Source organism: Suillus subalutaceus (genome assembly GCF_016647625.1).
Source record: "Suillus subalutaceus strain FC151 chromosome Unknown DFJ58scaffold_52, whole genome shotgun sequence".
Lineage (NCBI taxonomy): Eukaryota > Fungi > Basidiomycota > Agaricomycetes > Boletales > Suillaceae > Suillus > Suillus subalutaceus.
This window is the reverse complement of record NW_024540301.1, coordinates 39,964-53,187: the sequence shown is the minus strand read 5'-3', so window position 1 is coordinate 53,187 and position 13,224 is coordinate 39,964. Positions and strand designations below refer to the sequence as shown.

The 13,224-nt window shown below is 47.4% G+C and overlaps 6 protein-coding genes across 6 annotated transcripts; 4 read left to right on the top strand and 2 right to left on the bottom strand.

Moving 5' to 3' along the window:
• Positions 1 to 2,295: 2,295 nt before the first annotated feature.
• On the top strand, positions 2,296 to 2,493 carry DFJ58DRAFT_660321 (uncharacterized protein; the record flags this gene model as incomplete). The annotated part of the gene is made up of 1 exon (XM_041382144.1): positions 2,296 to 2,493. A coding segment is annotated over one exon (198 nt), but the record flags the coding sequence as incomplete, so codon positions are not given.
• An 82-nt stretch (positions 2,494 to 2,575) lies between these two features.
• On the top strand, positions 2,576 to 2,887 carry DFJ58DRAFT_618454 (uncharacterized protein; the record flags this gene model as incomplete). Its single annotated transcript, XM_041380998.1, has 1 exon — positions 2,576 to 2,887. A coding segment is annotated over one exon (312 nt), but the record flags the coding sequence as incomplete, so codon positions are not given.
• Positions 2,888 to 4,439: 1,552 nt separating this feature from the next.
• On the top strand, positions 4,440 to 5,083 carry DFJ58DRAFT_727855 (uncharacterized protein; the record flags this gene model as incomplete). Its single annotated transcript, XM_041385525.1, has 3 exons — positions 4,440 to 4,652; positions 4,707 to 4,998; positions 5,064 to 5,083. 3 exons carry the CDS (start codon positions 4,440 to 4,442, stop codon positions 5,081 to 5,083), a joined length of 525 nt encoding a protein of 174 aa, XP_041243966.1.
• A 105-nt stretch (positions 5,084 to 5,188) lies between these two features.
• On the bottom strand, positions 5,189 to 6,058 carry DFJ58DRAFT_727854 (uncharacterized protein; the record flags this gene model as incomplete). Its single annotated transcript, XM_041385524.1, has 1 exon — positions 5,189 to 6,058. The coding sequence occupies one exon, from the start codon at positions 6,056 to 6,058 to the stop codon at positions 5,189 to 5,191; it is 870 nt and encodes a 289-aa protein (XP_041243965.1).
• A 1,555-nt stretch (positions 6,059 to 7,613) lies between these two features.
• Positions 7,614 to 10,162, top strand: DFJ58DRAFT_716339 (glycoside hydrolase family 13 protein; the record flags this gene model as incomplete). Its single annotated transcript, XM_041384211.1, has 12 exons — positions 7,614 to 7,816; positions 7,872 to 7,964; positions 8,023 to 8,056; positions 8,160 to 8,286; positions 8,414 to 8,568; positions 8,625 to 8,728; positions 8,773 to 8,822; positions 8,876 to 9,107; positions 9,175 to 9,396; positions 9,446 to 9,554; positions 9,604 to 9,765; positions 9,899 to 10,162. The coding sequence occupies 12 exons, from the start codon at positions 7,614 to 7,616 to the stop codon at positions 10,160 to 10,162; spliced, it is 1,755 nt and encodes a 584-aa protein (XP_041243964.1).
• Positions 10,155 to 12,184, bottom strand: DFJ58DRAFT_787873 (uncharacterized protein). The gene is made up of 10 exons (XM_041390125.1): positions 12,036 to 12,184; positions 11,642 to 11,977; positions 11,577 to 11,592; positions 11,445 to 11,521; positions 11,382 to 11,395; positions 11,222 to 11,327; positions 11,142 to 11,171; positions 11,059 to 11,093; positions 10,930 to 11,006; positions 10,155 to 10,879 (listed from the first exon to the last, which is right to left on the bottom strand). Exons 2-10 carry the CDS (start codon positions 11,836 to 11,838, stop codon positions 10,544 to 10,546), a joined length of 888 nt encoding a protein of 295 aa, XP_041243963.1. The 5' UTR covers positions 11,839 to 11,977; positions 12,036 to 12,184; the 3' UTR covers positions 10,155 to 10,543.
• Between the last annotated feature and the right edge of the window lie 1,040 nt (positions 12,185 to 13,224).

The window sequence follows — 13,224 nt, the reverse complement described above, 5'->3', positions numbered from 1 at the left end:
AGCAGATCCAGAAGGGTTAGTGTCAGTATTCATAAATGACATTGGGAATTTATCGAGTAAAGCAAGTGATCGAAGGTTCAGCAGATGAGAGGGAGCATTGCGGATAGTGAGAGCATTGTTGGTGGTGAGAGCTGGCATGAGTGGGGGTGTCGATGTGGTGATCGACATTTTTGCTGTCCAATGCTTTGTCAGTGCCAGTGAAGACACCTTCCAAGTGTATGAAGTCACCATTGGGGACTACGGACGGACTGCTGTGGAAGGAGTTGGTGGTCTTTGTCATCTGAAGCAAGGCGTCCCTGAGGTGTGTAGATCTAGGAATAGAATGGTTAGCAATAGACGTAGGCGTTGTCTGGCATTTGTCCACTAGTAGGACAAGTGACTGAATATATGGCATACAAAGGGGGCTAATAATGTCGATAGTTGTGATTGGGGCTGGAACGGTGACATGATACCTTGTCAGAGAAGACATCCCTTGAGTCATCATCGCTGGCTACCAGAGTAGTGTCGGATGTGATTGAGAGTCAGTTACAAATGGCGAGATTTGGCAAATCAAGGGTAGTAGTGATGTCGCAGGACGTTGATTCTAGTACAGGTGACAATAAATGATGTTGAAATGGCAGCAAGACGTCCTTCAAGTGGTCATTGTCCCAGGCTACAAGGGTAGTATCTGGTGTGATAGAGAGGCATTTACAATTGGCAAAATATGGCAAATCGAGAGTAGTAGTGATGTCGCAGGGCATTGTTGATCTGAATACAGGCAATGATGACGATGGAGATGACTGAAATGGTAGAAAACCCTTCTGGGCTGGAGCTGGCAATACAAAACTCGCAGGTGGGTAACAACCCGCAGTACCTTGATGTAGCTTGCAAGCTGGGCACACCATTCTAAGCAGCCTGGTTGGTGCTGGGACGGCATCGGGAATGTGCCCGCCAGCGGAAGGTGCACCGTTATTGTTACTCAGATATATTGACACAGCTTCATTGGTGGCTAGGATCAAGATGATTGTTGACTTGAATGCCGACACAACGAGGCCGGCGGAAACCTTCCTTGGTCCAGATCGAATTGGACGGAGAACTGTTTCCTCGAAGCACAATACCGAGATTAAGCCTGTACTATCCATCACGGCTGAGTCGTCACCCCCACAAGTCATCACAACCTAAATATCTCACTCAATTCTTACTTCCACACTCAATTCTTACTTCCACACATAATTTACAACTTCAATCAATGTTTCTAACATGTACCTTTCATTGCGAGGTTGAACGACTGATTTTAACGAAGAAATGGTGAAGTTCTTCGCAAGCAGCCAAAGTCATGCAGAATTCATGCTGGTGACAGCCAGCCGAATGCTGCCATGGTGGAGTTCTAAAGCGATACTGACTAGCTGTGACGACTTGTCAGTGAGCCAACGACTCGGAGATGGCTCGACAAGATAGCCACCGCTCGAAAGGTAAATCATGAGCATCACGGGATCCCACATATGAGCAGGGGATCCAGGCAGCTTTGCAGGGTATCATGAACATGATCTACAAGACCATCAAAGAAGCTGCGTTGGCTCACGATGTAAGCTGCTATTTCACCCTCACTTAATTGCAGATTCTTACTACTTCATCAAATTAGGTACCACGCACAACTTTGGGCAAGCAGCATTCGGGGGAACATAAATCATGTCATGAGGCAAACGCAGATTGGCAGATCCTCACGCCTGCACAAGAGCAGACTATCCTTGACTGGTGCAACCTCAATTCATCAATGGCTAAACCCCTTCACCTGAAGCAGTTATGTGCTCAGGTTCTTGACATCACTGGTCATTACCCAGGGCACAACTGGCATTACGCTTTCCTATGTCAGCACCCTACTCTCTGTGTGTTGAAACCATGTGGACTGGATCCAAAGTGCAGCCAGAATTTCAACAAGGCCACGATCAGAGAGTTCTTGAAGATGCGGAAGCAGCTTGATGTTAAATATAAGGGCATTCCACCTGAGCATCATTGGAATATGGATGAAAAGGGTAATCAGATGGGGGGCAGGAGAAAGAATGATGGAAGCAAGTTCATCTTTGCCAGAGAGGACTTGGAACGGTACCGGACACACAGTGATAACCTAGAACTGGTAACAATTATCGAGTGTATTTATGCTGCAGGAGTCAGAATGCCACCTTGGTTTGTTCTTTCTGATGGGCCACCTCCAGACCTATGAGATCTCAAAGATCAAGTCAGAGGGTGAGTGAACATGATAATCTGATTGTCGTGTTCTTATCTAACAAATCTTGAAACAGCTTCTCAACATCAGCATCAGGATGGACAGATCGTGAGATTGCTGAAAAGCGGTTCTCAGACCTCTTTGTTCCTTTAGCTGAAAAGCATCGTGTCAATCCAGAAAAACCCATTGTTCTCACCTATGATGGGCATGACTCTCATGAAACGGACATAATGAAGAGGGCTCCAATCTGCAAATGCACACTGCACACTTGGTCAACGAGCATTATCTGAGTCAAATATGCAGCTGGCTAATCAGAAGAAGAAATGGACGAGGAAATCTGTCAAGTTATGATCATGCTTCGTCACAATGCCTGAACTCGAGGAGGATTCTAATAAACATGAAGCAGAACAGCACGAGAAGGAAAGGGTTGAAGCTGAGAAGCAAGCCAAGAAAAAGACTGATGACAGCGCCCAGCTTACTCAAATCGAGAATGACATCACGACAAAAACATTTGATGCACCCACTTTTTACCGACTCAAAGACGATTTTATCACAATTGCTGGTGCTCTGGGGATTTCTCGAGAGGGGACTGTTGCCACTCTTATTTTGAGAATCAAGGAGTATATTGCTGATCCAGCTAATGTTCATCTAGCTGAAACCCCACAGTTTTCAGCCTTGTTTGGCAGTGGGAGACTGTGTACAAGAAACACAGCCAATAACAACCCAACTGCTGTCAGCGCCGCTTCTCTGGAACCTTCCAGATGTGTTCTGCTACCCACCAACAGCTCTCACTCCTTTTCTAGTGAATCGGGTAGTTCAAACATTCCTAATTTACACCATGAAATACCTTATAATCCTACTAATCCCATTGTACACCCAACCCACAGCAGCATACCATCATATCAGCAATTTTCCAGACATTCTATACCACACCAGTGTCACAAATTCCAAACACAAATCATTATTCTTTCTTGAACACTTGTGAGACCTCCAAAGACATTCGTAAGACACCCATTAAGCGCCCATCACAAGCGCCTGTCATTAGCGCTCAATCAGCGTCTGTACCAATAACTTTCACAAACCCTAACCCGAACCCATCCTTTACATTTCTGAACTTCTCTATTCCATTAGCGCCTACAACCTTTATCTCCGATATTCCCAATTTCGACTTCCTTTCACAAGCAATCAAGTCACATGACACTAGAACCTTCGAGAACCCTTGCACAGCAGTCACATGTTTCATGACATCATAAGTGTAGTTATATTTAGATCATCATACAATTCTCTTTTCTATTTAATGATTGGCTAGTTAGTTCAGACTCAGACTCATTCTCCGTTTCAATATATGTATATAGGTAGCTCGTTATAGTCAGTAGTTCTTCAGTTCAAACCTCTTTTGTATTAGCTTACTGCTAGCAATCCTAAGACGTCCCTGCTATCCTTTATCTTTTGTTGTGATATCCTTGATTGAGTCCTAGTCTCTGCCCCTGCGTTAATTCGTTATAAGGGTTGTGACAACCAGCATCAAGTTCATTTGCCACATCATGGAGGACATAATTCTCATTCTCATGTAGCACATCCTGCATCGTACAACGATTATAATTACAGCCACACTCCATACTATATTCCATGCCATACCAGTTAATGTCAATGACAATCATAACTTTTCGCTCTAACATCTGAGGCATTGCCAAGCGGGCTTAGAAATGGCAGCTGTGACTCGCTGTGACCAACTGTGACAAAAGCGTTACTTGACGACTTGTGGGTGATGACTCAGTTGTGATGGATAGTAATGGTTAGGCGTGAAGCAACATAGATGGTAGTAGATATCATAATTAACATTCACTGCGGAAACGAGAAAATAGTCAGGCCGTATTAGTGTAGGGACAGACCATATATGCGGAATATAAACAGACATCGCATACAACGCAAATCCCGAAGCGCTAGACTAGCGAGAGGTACACAGTGCTGACTCTAATCCGACACTGGACACATAAATTTTGCAGAGGTAGATTAGTTATCTGTGTATCTAATCCGACAATAGGATCATATCGGAAAACATGACTTGCACATCTGAATTATGTCTGCATACATATACAAAATAGTTCTGATTAGACTCTGCAAAGGATATAGTACAAGAGGTCCATATGCTCCATATGCTTCCTAGGATTCGCCATGCGCTTGCCCATAGCTTCTCGCTCGCTCTTCCCTTCGTTCTCCACACCCCACATCCACAATGCATGGATCCCAAGGCCCACAGAGACGCCCTAGCAGTGCCCCCATGTATCCTAACCAACACGGCATTAGTCAAGACCGCCAGTCTCAAATGAGTGGTCCACACCAATTTGGCCAGCCTCATCCTGGGCCGTCCCCACTCAACTTGCTCAACGATGACTTGCCGCAGCACGATGAGTACTTCAGTGGACCACGGCTGCCCAATCCTGCAATGGTAAACTTGTCAGAATCAATTCAATGCGAACACAGAAAACTCACATATTATTAGCCAGGGGAAGACGGTGTAAATGAGAATATGGGAAGACCGTTGGGCAATAACAACCTACCAGAAACCCCATTCATCCCCAGGCACAACGAGCAGCGTACACCTTCCCTGTCTATGCACGGTGTCAATAATTATATGAACCCCCAGCCGGGCGGTACACCATACCTTGGTCATGGAAACTTGCACACTCCTTTCTCATCAGGCAGTGAGCCACGTTCTCGCTCGCAGTCCTTGGCACCAGGTGGAGGCCACGACCCTGACTATAATCAGTTTGCACGACCTTATCAATCACACGGTGCGGGAACATACCCATACCAACGCGGCGGCTTGCTTTTCCAGGACCAAACTGGAGACATGCAGTACTCGGGTCCACAGGGTAGAACTGCCAGTGCCAGCGAATTGCTGCATCTGTCTGAAAGCATACAACAGTTTTGTAGTAATATTACGACCTCAAACAATGCACTTACAGCACAAGTGCAAACACTTCAAGGCGAGCCATCCAGTAGTGCTTCTAAGCCAGGTATCTTCAAGAGAGATTTCAGCTGTTCAGAGAGTGGGAGATAAGGATATTTTATCACTGGGGACTTGACTGCTCGTTGGTTACCCCGCAGAGTGTGTTCTGACAGGAAAAGATCATCAAGGCAGATTGGACAGGTATCCACGGTATGCACTGAACCAGCAGGAGGGAAAACGTCGCGGCAAGAAGGGCAAACAGGAAGAGTGTAGATAGTCTTGTCCACACCAAGTACCCGATTGCTGGATTGAAGCATTATAAAAGGAGTGTCGATGGCGGGTGCAATTGAGAGTAAAATGCAAGCCAGTATCGCAAGGAGTGCATTGCATGCAACTTGTGGAAGGTGAAACTGAAGGTGAAGCCACGAGACAAGTGCGTATATTACTAGCAGATGGTGAGGGAGGTGCGAAAGATCCGTGTGGTCTTCTCCAGCTGTCGCATTGTTATACGCGTCAAAGTGGTCAACAGCGGCAATAAGAGCCTCGGGACTGCACATGTTAGGACCAAGGTTGGGCAGAGGGCCGCTGGATGTCGCAATACCAAAATCTACATCTGTAAGTGCCCCATAATCCAATACAACATCCTCCAAAGGGTCACGAAACTCTGGAGACAAGGGAGGGGGAGGTTCATGTAACGGAACTGAAAATCCTCGAGGAACTGGCTCAATATCTGCATCACCCTGTGAGATGATGCGTTGCCCGACATGCCAGGCAAAGTTAGCCTGATCAGCAAGAGTTCGTTGGCGTAAGTCAGAGCGCTCATGCGAGCGAAAAACGTGAGGTGGAACAAGAATGCCGTTGCACTTTGTAACTTTGCAGTAGCAGCATACAGGGGGAGCCATGTTGGTCGATCAATACAGGGTTCGGATGTGTTTGAGTAGTATGGTCTAAGAGGACATAACAATATCAATATCTAGACATGTCGGACTGTATGCAGTCACGTGAGCAAAACTCCCGTACTAGTAGAGCAGGTGTAATGCGGGACTTAGACAAATTTTTGAAAAATTTACTTTGCTTCAAGCGCGACCTAAACAGACGTCGAAATATTGAATATGCGGTGTTGATTAGTGGTGGAATTGCAGGTATTTGAAGAGAATAAACGGGGTCCGAATAGACGTGTTGACGAAGTTGGAAAAGTGTCTGTTTACATGTACATGTTGCTCCGGAGCGAGCGAGCAAAATTTGCGACATCTCGGATTTACGTCTGATTACAAGCTAGGTACGTTTAGAGTCGTGTTACACGCGCCATCTCCCTCTGATTAGGGTCTGCCTAAAATCTCGTTTCCGCAGTGATTGGCAGAATATCGTTGAATGTACGGCGTGCTGTTGCCGTGCTGACAAGATATTCGACGGGGCCCAAGATATTCTGGGTTATTTATACCGGTCGCGATATTTGTGCGTGCTTGCCCGGATAAACAAACCCGATCGCGACGCGTCCATCACGTGCTGTAAAATCAACCTGCATCGATCTCGAGGACACTTGACTAGTCCTCCCGCCTGCGAAAGCTGGGAGCAGCCGGGTAATGGGTTATCGAGTCCGTGTGCGACAATTGATGCTCACGATTGTCACAGCCATACTCTAGCACTCGCAACTTCAAGTTTAACTGACTCACACATCTAACATTTGTATTTTTTCTGCCCGTGACCAGACGACTTGTCGGACCAGCACGAGTACGGAAACGCGATAGACAACGATCGTTGATCGCTTGACTCATACACAAAGCGATTAGCTTGTTATGTAGAACGCAGAATTTTGCTCCACCGTGCTTCCGGTTGCAAGGAGCCTCCCAGTCGGTCCAGCCCGCCGGTCATTGAATCAACCGATGCACCTTACCATGTGACATTTGACGATTTTACATTCCAAGGACGGGCCAAGATGACAAGAAAGGACGAGTTTCTTTTTCAAGGTCTGACAACGGGGGCTTGGGCCGACCAGACGGCTAAAGGTGTTAGGGACGTGCAGCAGAAGATAACTCATGTCGAACACATGCAACGAAGTTGAATCATTAATATTGTAAGTGCAACTAGTTCACTTCCAAATTCATGGCTAAACGATCGATACGGTGTGCTTACAGTTACTGTCTATTGGTCACTTTGATATGTCAACGCAATCTGTCACTTGCCACGATGTATCTCCTCGCGCCCCGAAGTTGTTCTTAGACAGGCACTGGTGGAATGACACTCAGAAGTTCATAGATACCACCATGTGTGGAGTTGACATATTCATGCACGACTGGGCCCGCCGAGGCTATAGCGCTAATCATTCACCCTGGCAGATGCATGGCCTCGTGTTCAGGTCACGCTTATGTATTATATTTCATATCTTATATCACGTATCCATCTTATATATATACCCTGCTCCAGCCCATCGCATTTGCACTGCAATCCTTCTCTACAATGTCCACACCACCACATCCCTGGTGGAAATCTGCAACCGTCTACCAGATTTATCCAGCATCATTCTTTGACGCAAACGGTGATGGGACTGGCGATCTCGCAGGCATCATCGCCAAACTTGACTATCTCAAGGATCTTGGTGTGAACGTTATATGGCTTAGCCCGATCTATCGCAGCCCATTGGCTGATATGGGCTATGATATGTGAGCGCTAATGGTTATTTTTTGTTTCTTGTGCTTCATGCTTTAACCACCTCAGCTCAGACTATGAGGACATTGATTCGCGCTATGGCACCCTTGAAGACTGGGATCGCCTTCTCGAAGGCGTGCACACACGGGGGATGAAACTCATGTATGTATCGTTCGAGCCCTAACCTGTTTTTCGGCGTCAACCCGGGTCCTTTTGACAGGATGGATCTAGTGGTGAATCACACATCCGACGAGGCAAGCTCCCTTGACTTTCTATCTTTCTGGCTTACCATATGGTTCCTGTTTCTACTAATTATTTACAATTACTTTCGTGGACTAATTGCATGCATATTGACAGCACGCCTGGTTCACCGCTTCAAAATCAAGCAAAAATGACCCAAAGCGCGATTGGTACATCTGGCGTCCTGGTAAAGTTGTCGACGGAGTAGAACTTCCGCCGAACAACTGGAAGAGCGTGTTCCAGGGTAGGTGGATCTGTTTTCCTTGACCTCCTTGCATGGTGAAGCGGCCGTCCCATCTTTCTCCTCGCTTCGGACCACTAACTCAGTCTAACTGTTTCATTGTTAATTCGTACTTCTGACTGTGCGACAGGCTCCGCCTGGGAACGTGACCCCGCAACTGGGGAGTACTATCTCCACCTGTACCTGTCTAAGCAGCCAGACTTGAACTGGGACAACCCTATTGTGCGTTCCGCCGTCTGGGACGTCATGCGATTCTGGGTGCGCAGAGGGTGTGACGGGTTCCGCGTACGTACAATCTCTCTCCCCTTACTTCTTTCACAAAACACCGGGCATTACCATAGATGGACGTTATCAATCTCATCTCGAAGACGGATGGTCTCCCCGATGCGCCTCTGGTGGACCACACGCAGTATTGCCAGCCTGCCAGCATGTACTTCGCGAATGGGTGAGTTCGTTCATCTCTACTCGAACACCGCTCGACCTCCCCAGTCCGCAGGTACACAAATACATCAAACAAATGCACGCCGAAGTCCTCTCACGTGGGCCCCTTCCTTTCCCCATCTCCTCTCATTAACCAACGGAACTCCCACAGACCACGACCTCATTACGGTTGGCGAAACGCCCTTCACACATGAGGCATCCGAGCTCGCCGCATACGTCCTTCCGCAGAACCGCGAGCTCAACATGGTCTTCCACTTCGAGCTCGTGGATATTGACTCACCCTCCGAATCGCCACTCCTCAAGAAACCTTGGACGCTCGGCGAGCTCAAGGCAATCGTTGGTCGCTGGCAGCGCTTCATGCGCGATGATGGGTTCTGGAATTCGTGAGTTCTGCGTGATATCAACGGAAGTTGGAATAATGATGTTTCATCTTGCTTGGCGTGATCAAAGGGTTTTCATTGAGAATCATGACCAAGCGCGGTCGGTATCGCGCTTTGGGAACGACTCGGCGCAGTGGCGTGCCATCTCCGCCAAGATGCTCGCTATCTTTGAGATCACTCAGACAGGGACACTATACGTGTATCAGGGGCAGGAACTTGGCCTCAAGAACTTCCCACGGACATGGGGGATCGAGGAATACAAAGATGTAGCGAGCCAGAATTATTGGAATTTGTGCGTTGTATTTTTCTACAAGTGGGCGTAAGTGCTAAGGATGGAATAGGATTAAAGAGCAGAGACAGAAAGCACAAGGGAAGGAGGACGTTGAAATGTCTGATCTACTCGACAGTTTCGCGCAAAAGGCGCGCGATCACGCAAGGACGCCAATGCAGGTAAGAACAACTTTATCCCTTCCTTCTATGATCTCATCTAATGTTACAGTGGAACGCGAGTGCACATGGAGGCTTCACGACTGGGACACCATGGATGCGCGTAAACGACGATTACGCAGAATGGAACGCTGAACAACAGATCGGTGACGAAACCAGCGTGCATGCATTCTGGAAGCGCGCGCTGAAGGTGCGGAAAACGCATGATGCTCTCGTAAGTCATTACAAATATGTTATCCTGCATGCAGTCCGTTTTAACTCAACTTCCACTATCACCCTTCATTTATATCTACATCTCCGCATCTACCCCTTCCATTCCTCTAATGCTGACGTGTGCCCACGCCAAGATCTACGGCGACTTCGTAATGCTCCTCGATGCACATGAACAGGTGTTCGCGTACACGCGGAACTACGAGTCTACGTCTGCGCTAGTGCTGCTTAATTTCAAGGAGGGGAAGGCCGAGGTTGACCTGGGGAAGGCCATCGGAGGAGTAGCAGAGTACGCATTCGTCTTGGGCAACTACGAGAATGAGGAGATCGGACTGGAGGAAAAGGTCACTCTAAGGGACTATGAGGGGCGGGTGTATGTCCGGGAGGCGTTGTTGAATTGATTGAATACGAGTTGCATTCAGGAAGCGTGTAATACGCATGTTGATACATCGTATCATAAATTTTCATTGAAAGACATGAAGGATCTGACGACTTCGCGCCAGATCAGCAAGAAAACACAGGAGACAATATATCTATGGAGGCACTGGGGAAGCTAAGACCGGCTACATAATGGAAAATAAAACAACATCTAGAATGCCGCCTGGGCGTCCTCCCGATGAATGGAATCCACGCATGCGTGAATGTGGAGTAGGGTTGGATATACAAAACATCAGACTATGTCAAGATATTCCGCAGAAACCACATAGCAAAAACAGTAATCTCGCTAGCAGTTAATCAATAACTGTAACAAAAAAGTAGAGGATGGGCAGAGCGCATCGTTCTCAGATGGACCGACGTTGGCGGTGCATCTTTGCCACGAGTCCAGTGGGTTCGCGCTTTGCAAGAGTGCCGGTGCTGTTTGGCCCCCTCCGACATTTTTTGGGGCTGGACGATGGGTAACTGCTACCGGTAGAAGATGGTGTACCACTGACATAGGTGGTGGCAGGTGGATTATTCTGCGACGTTGCAGGGCTCGATAGAGTTGCCCCTGTCGATGTCGCAGTGGTTGATGGCAAATAGGTGCTCAGGACGGTGGAGCTCGAAGAGGCTGAAGAAGGAACACTGCCGCCCGATATAATCTCGGATGCGTTGGCACAAAATGCAATGAGGAGGTCCACCTGTGTCACAACTGATTAGTTGGTGAATCCAATATTTCAAAGCTACATACATTATTGGCTTCACATTGACGTTGGGCATACCAGTCTTCTGGGGCATAGAAAGCTACGGCGCAGTTGGCGCTGTTGCCTTGAAGCGATTTGTAAGCATAAACATGGATTTCATACCGGACAGGACTTACAATCGGCTCCGAGTCCGTCACATCCGTTGTAATACCTATCCGGTCGTCAGGACGTCGATATGAGTGAAAATCTGCATACTCACGCAAAAGAGGCCTCTACATTGAAAATATGACTGAGCAGAGGTGGTGAGGGTATATCTATGATCACAAGAAAGAAACTCACGGATCAATGAGTGAGATATCAACGCTGGAGCCACACCCCGCGCAGGTCGGGTTGACCAAGTTCATCTCGACCAACGTGCAACCTTCGCCATTAGTATCACACTGGCCTGTGTAAATAGATGTTTGATTTGACACGATGTATATATGAGTGCTTTACTTACCAGTCTGTAAGTATCTGGTAGAGATATGTTTGAGCCAACACTGCAGGAGGGAGTGAAACTCACGCGATTCCGGAAAATATGCCATCGACGACATAGTCCTGTCCAGTAGATACGTTTTGGCCATTCAGAACCAAGCATGGCTAGAGAAAAATGTGAGCTAATTATTTCCCCACACGGGTTGAGGGTGGAGCTCACGGTTCCGTGGCCACATCTGTGATTTATGTCAGAATTCGGGCGCAATGCCTTCATGTGTGACATACTGGTTGATAAACTTTATGGTATGTGTTTCTGACGCACCGACTCCAATAGCCGAAAAAATACCAAGAAAGAATGAGAAAAAGAGAGAGAACGCCATAAGACCTGGCATTGTGAAAGGAAAGGAATGGGGTAGTGAACGAATGAATGAGCGGTGGTAAGTGGTAGAAAAGTAAAATGGTAACCGAACAGCTGTTTGCATGTGGCTATACAAAATTGCTTGAAACGCTGCTTCTTTTTTGGTCAGTTGACCGAATCTCCAATGAGGACGCTGAGGGCAGCTTCATCTCCGCAATTTCTCCCTAGACGGAGAGCTTGTCCTTGCGTTGCGTTTTTTTAATCTGTTGATCCGTCTCATTTTAATTTTTCAGGTCAAAAATAAGGTCACGGTGTTCGTACAGATCTGAACTCTTTACTCGATCGAGCTGCAGTGTGCGTCCATCCAACACGGGTCCGAGGATTTTGATCTCCAACTCCGAGCGTGGACGGTATGGAGCATCTGGCTCCTGACTCTGGTTGTGCGAGAGTATCGTATCAAGAAGGTCACGGTATGGCTCGTCCTCTATCTAGTAGGTGTGTCCCAGGCACTGACCGTTTCAATGTCTTTCAGTCTCCATAGCGAGCTGATGAACATATTGATAGCTGACCATATTATAATGTTAATCACAACATGAATCTCCTCACATAAATTTGGCGGTGGGGGCTACATAGAGATGTTTGATCTCATAGTAGGAACGATGAATTTTCAAGCCGGGGCGCCAAGTCAAACCAAGTCGTACCACGCTGGATGCACTGTCTTCTACTTGAATAGTGGTGCAACGGAATGCAGCTGTAATCCAAGCCAATGAAGAGAACCCCGTGCCCATAAGTGCCAGTATCAAGACATGCACAAAAGGTCGTCACCTACAATTGGCGCGAGGAAAGCTGCAACTCTTCATATTGATGCATGGCGTCGTAGCACGTGGAGTCCTGCGTCTAGCCCATATCACTTATCACATCTATCATCAATGTATTTTGTCAACGATAACGATATTGGCGTGCTTCTGAAGTTCCGGCGCTGCTTCTAACAGTACAGTCGACAAGACGACACCGAGTTCGCGATCACACAGCTGCCCAGGATTGGCTCCCCGAATGACTACTGGCAAGGAGGTTATTTGGCAAGTACTTTCTGACCTACTGATTTTAAAATGACCACTGCTAACCCGTCAGAGAAACCATTGTTTTCAGTCTATCTCTCAACGGACAGAAATGGGGACTACTCTCGAGACTCAGACGTCTTCCCAGGACCTCATGCGTTCAAGCCTAATTCAAGTCTCAGCGCCAAGGACGATCTTAAATTCTGTGTTCGGATTTGGTTGTCTGTAAACAACCGCCGTTCTGGACACTTGATTTTTTGAGTGACTCGTTGTGATCAAGCATATGCCCTAGTCAACACGTTGCTCGCAGGTAGAGGTTTCCTTTTATGCACATGACCTTCCATTTTGAAGTACTGCTGCAGATCGGTGTCCATATGCCACCATCTCCTTCCCGCCTGAATCCTCGCTGCCCATAGACCTCCGCATGTCGCCGACCACGTGCCCCACGACGA

What these genes read in the sequence shown, in the direction of transcription:
- DFJ58DRAFT_787873 (XM_041390125.1), bottom strand. Translation starts at nt 11,838, where the DNA reads ATGCAAACAGCTGTTCGGTTACCATTTTACTTTTCTACCACTTACCAC. An exon ending in GATATCTCACTCATTGATCC is followed by an intron (nt 11,172 to 11,221) that starts GTGAGTTTCTTT and finishes ACCTCTGCTCAG; the next exon opens with TCATATTTTCAATGTAGAGG. An exon ending in TGACGGACTCGGAGCCGATT is followed by an intron (nt 11,007 to 11,058) that starts GTAAGTCCTGTC and finishes AATCGCTTCAAG; the next exon opens with GCAACAGCGCCAACTGCGCC.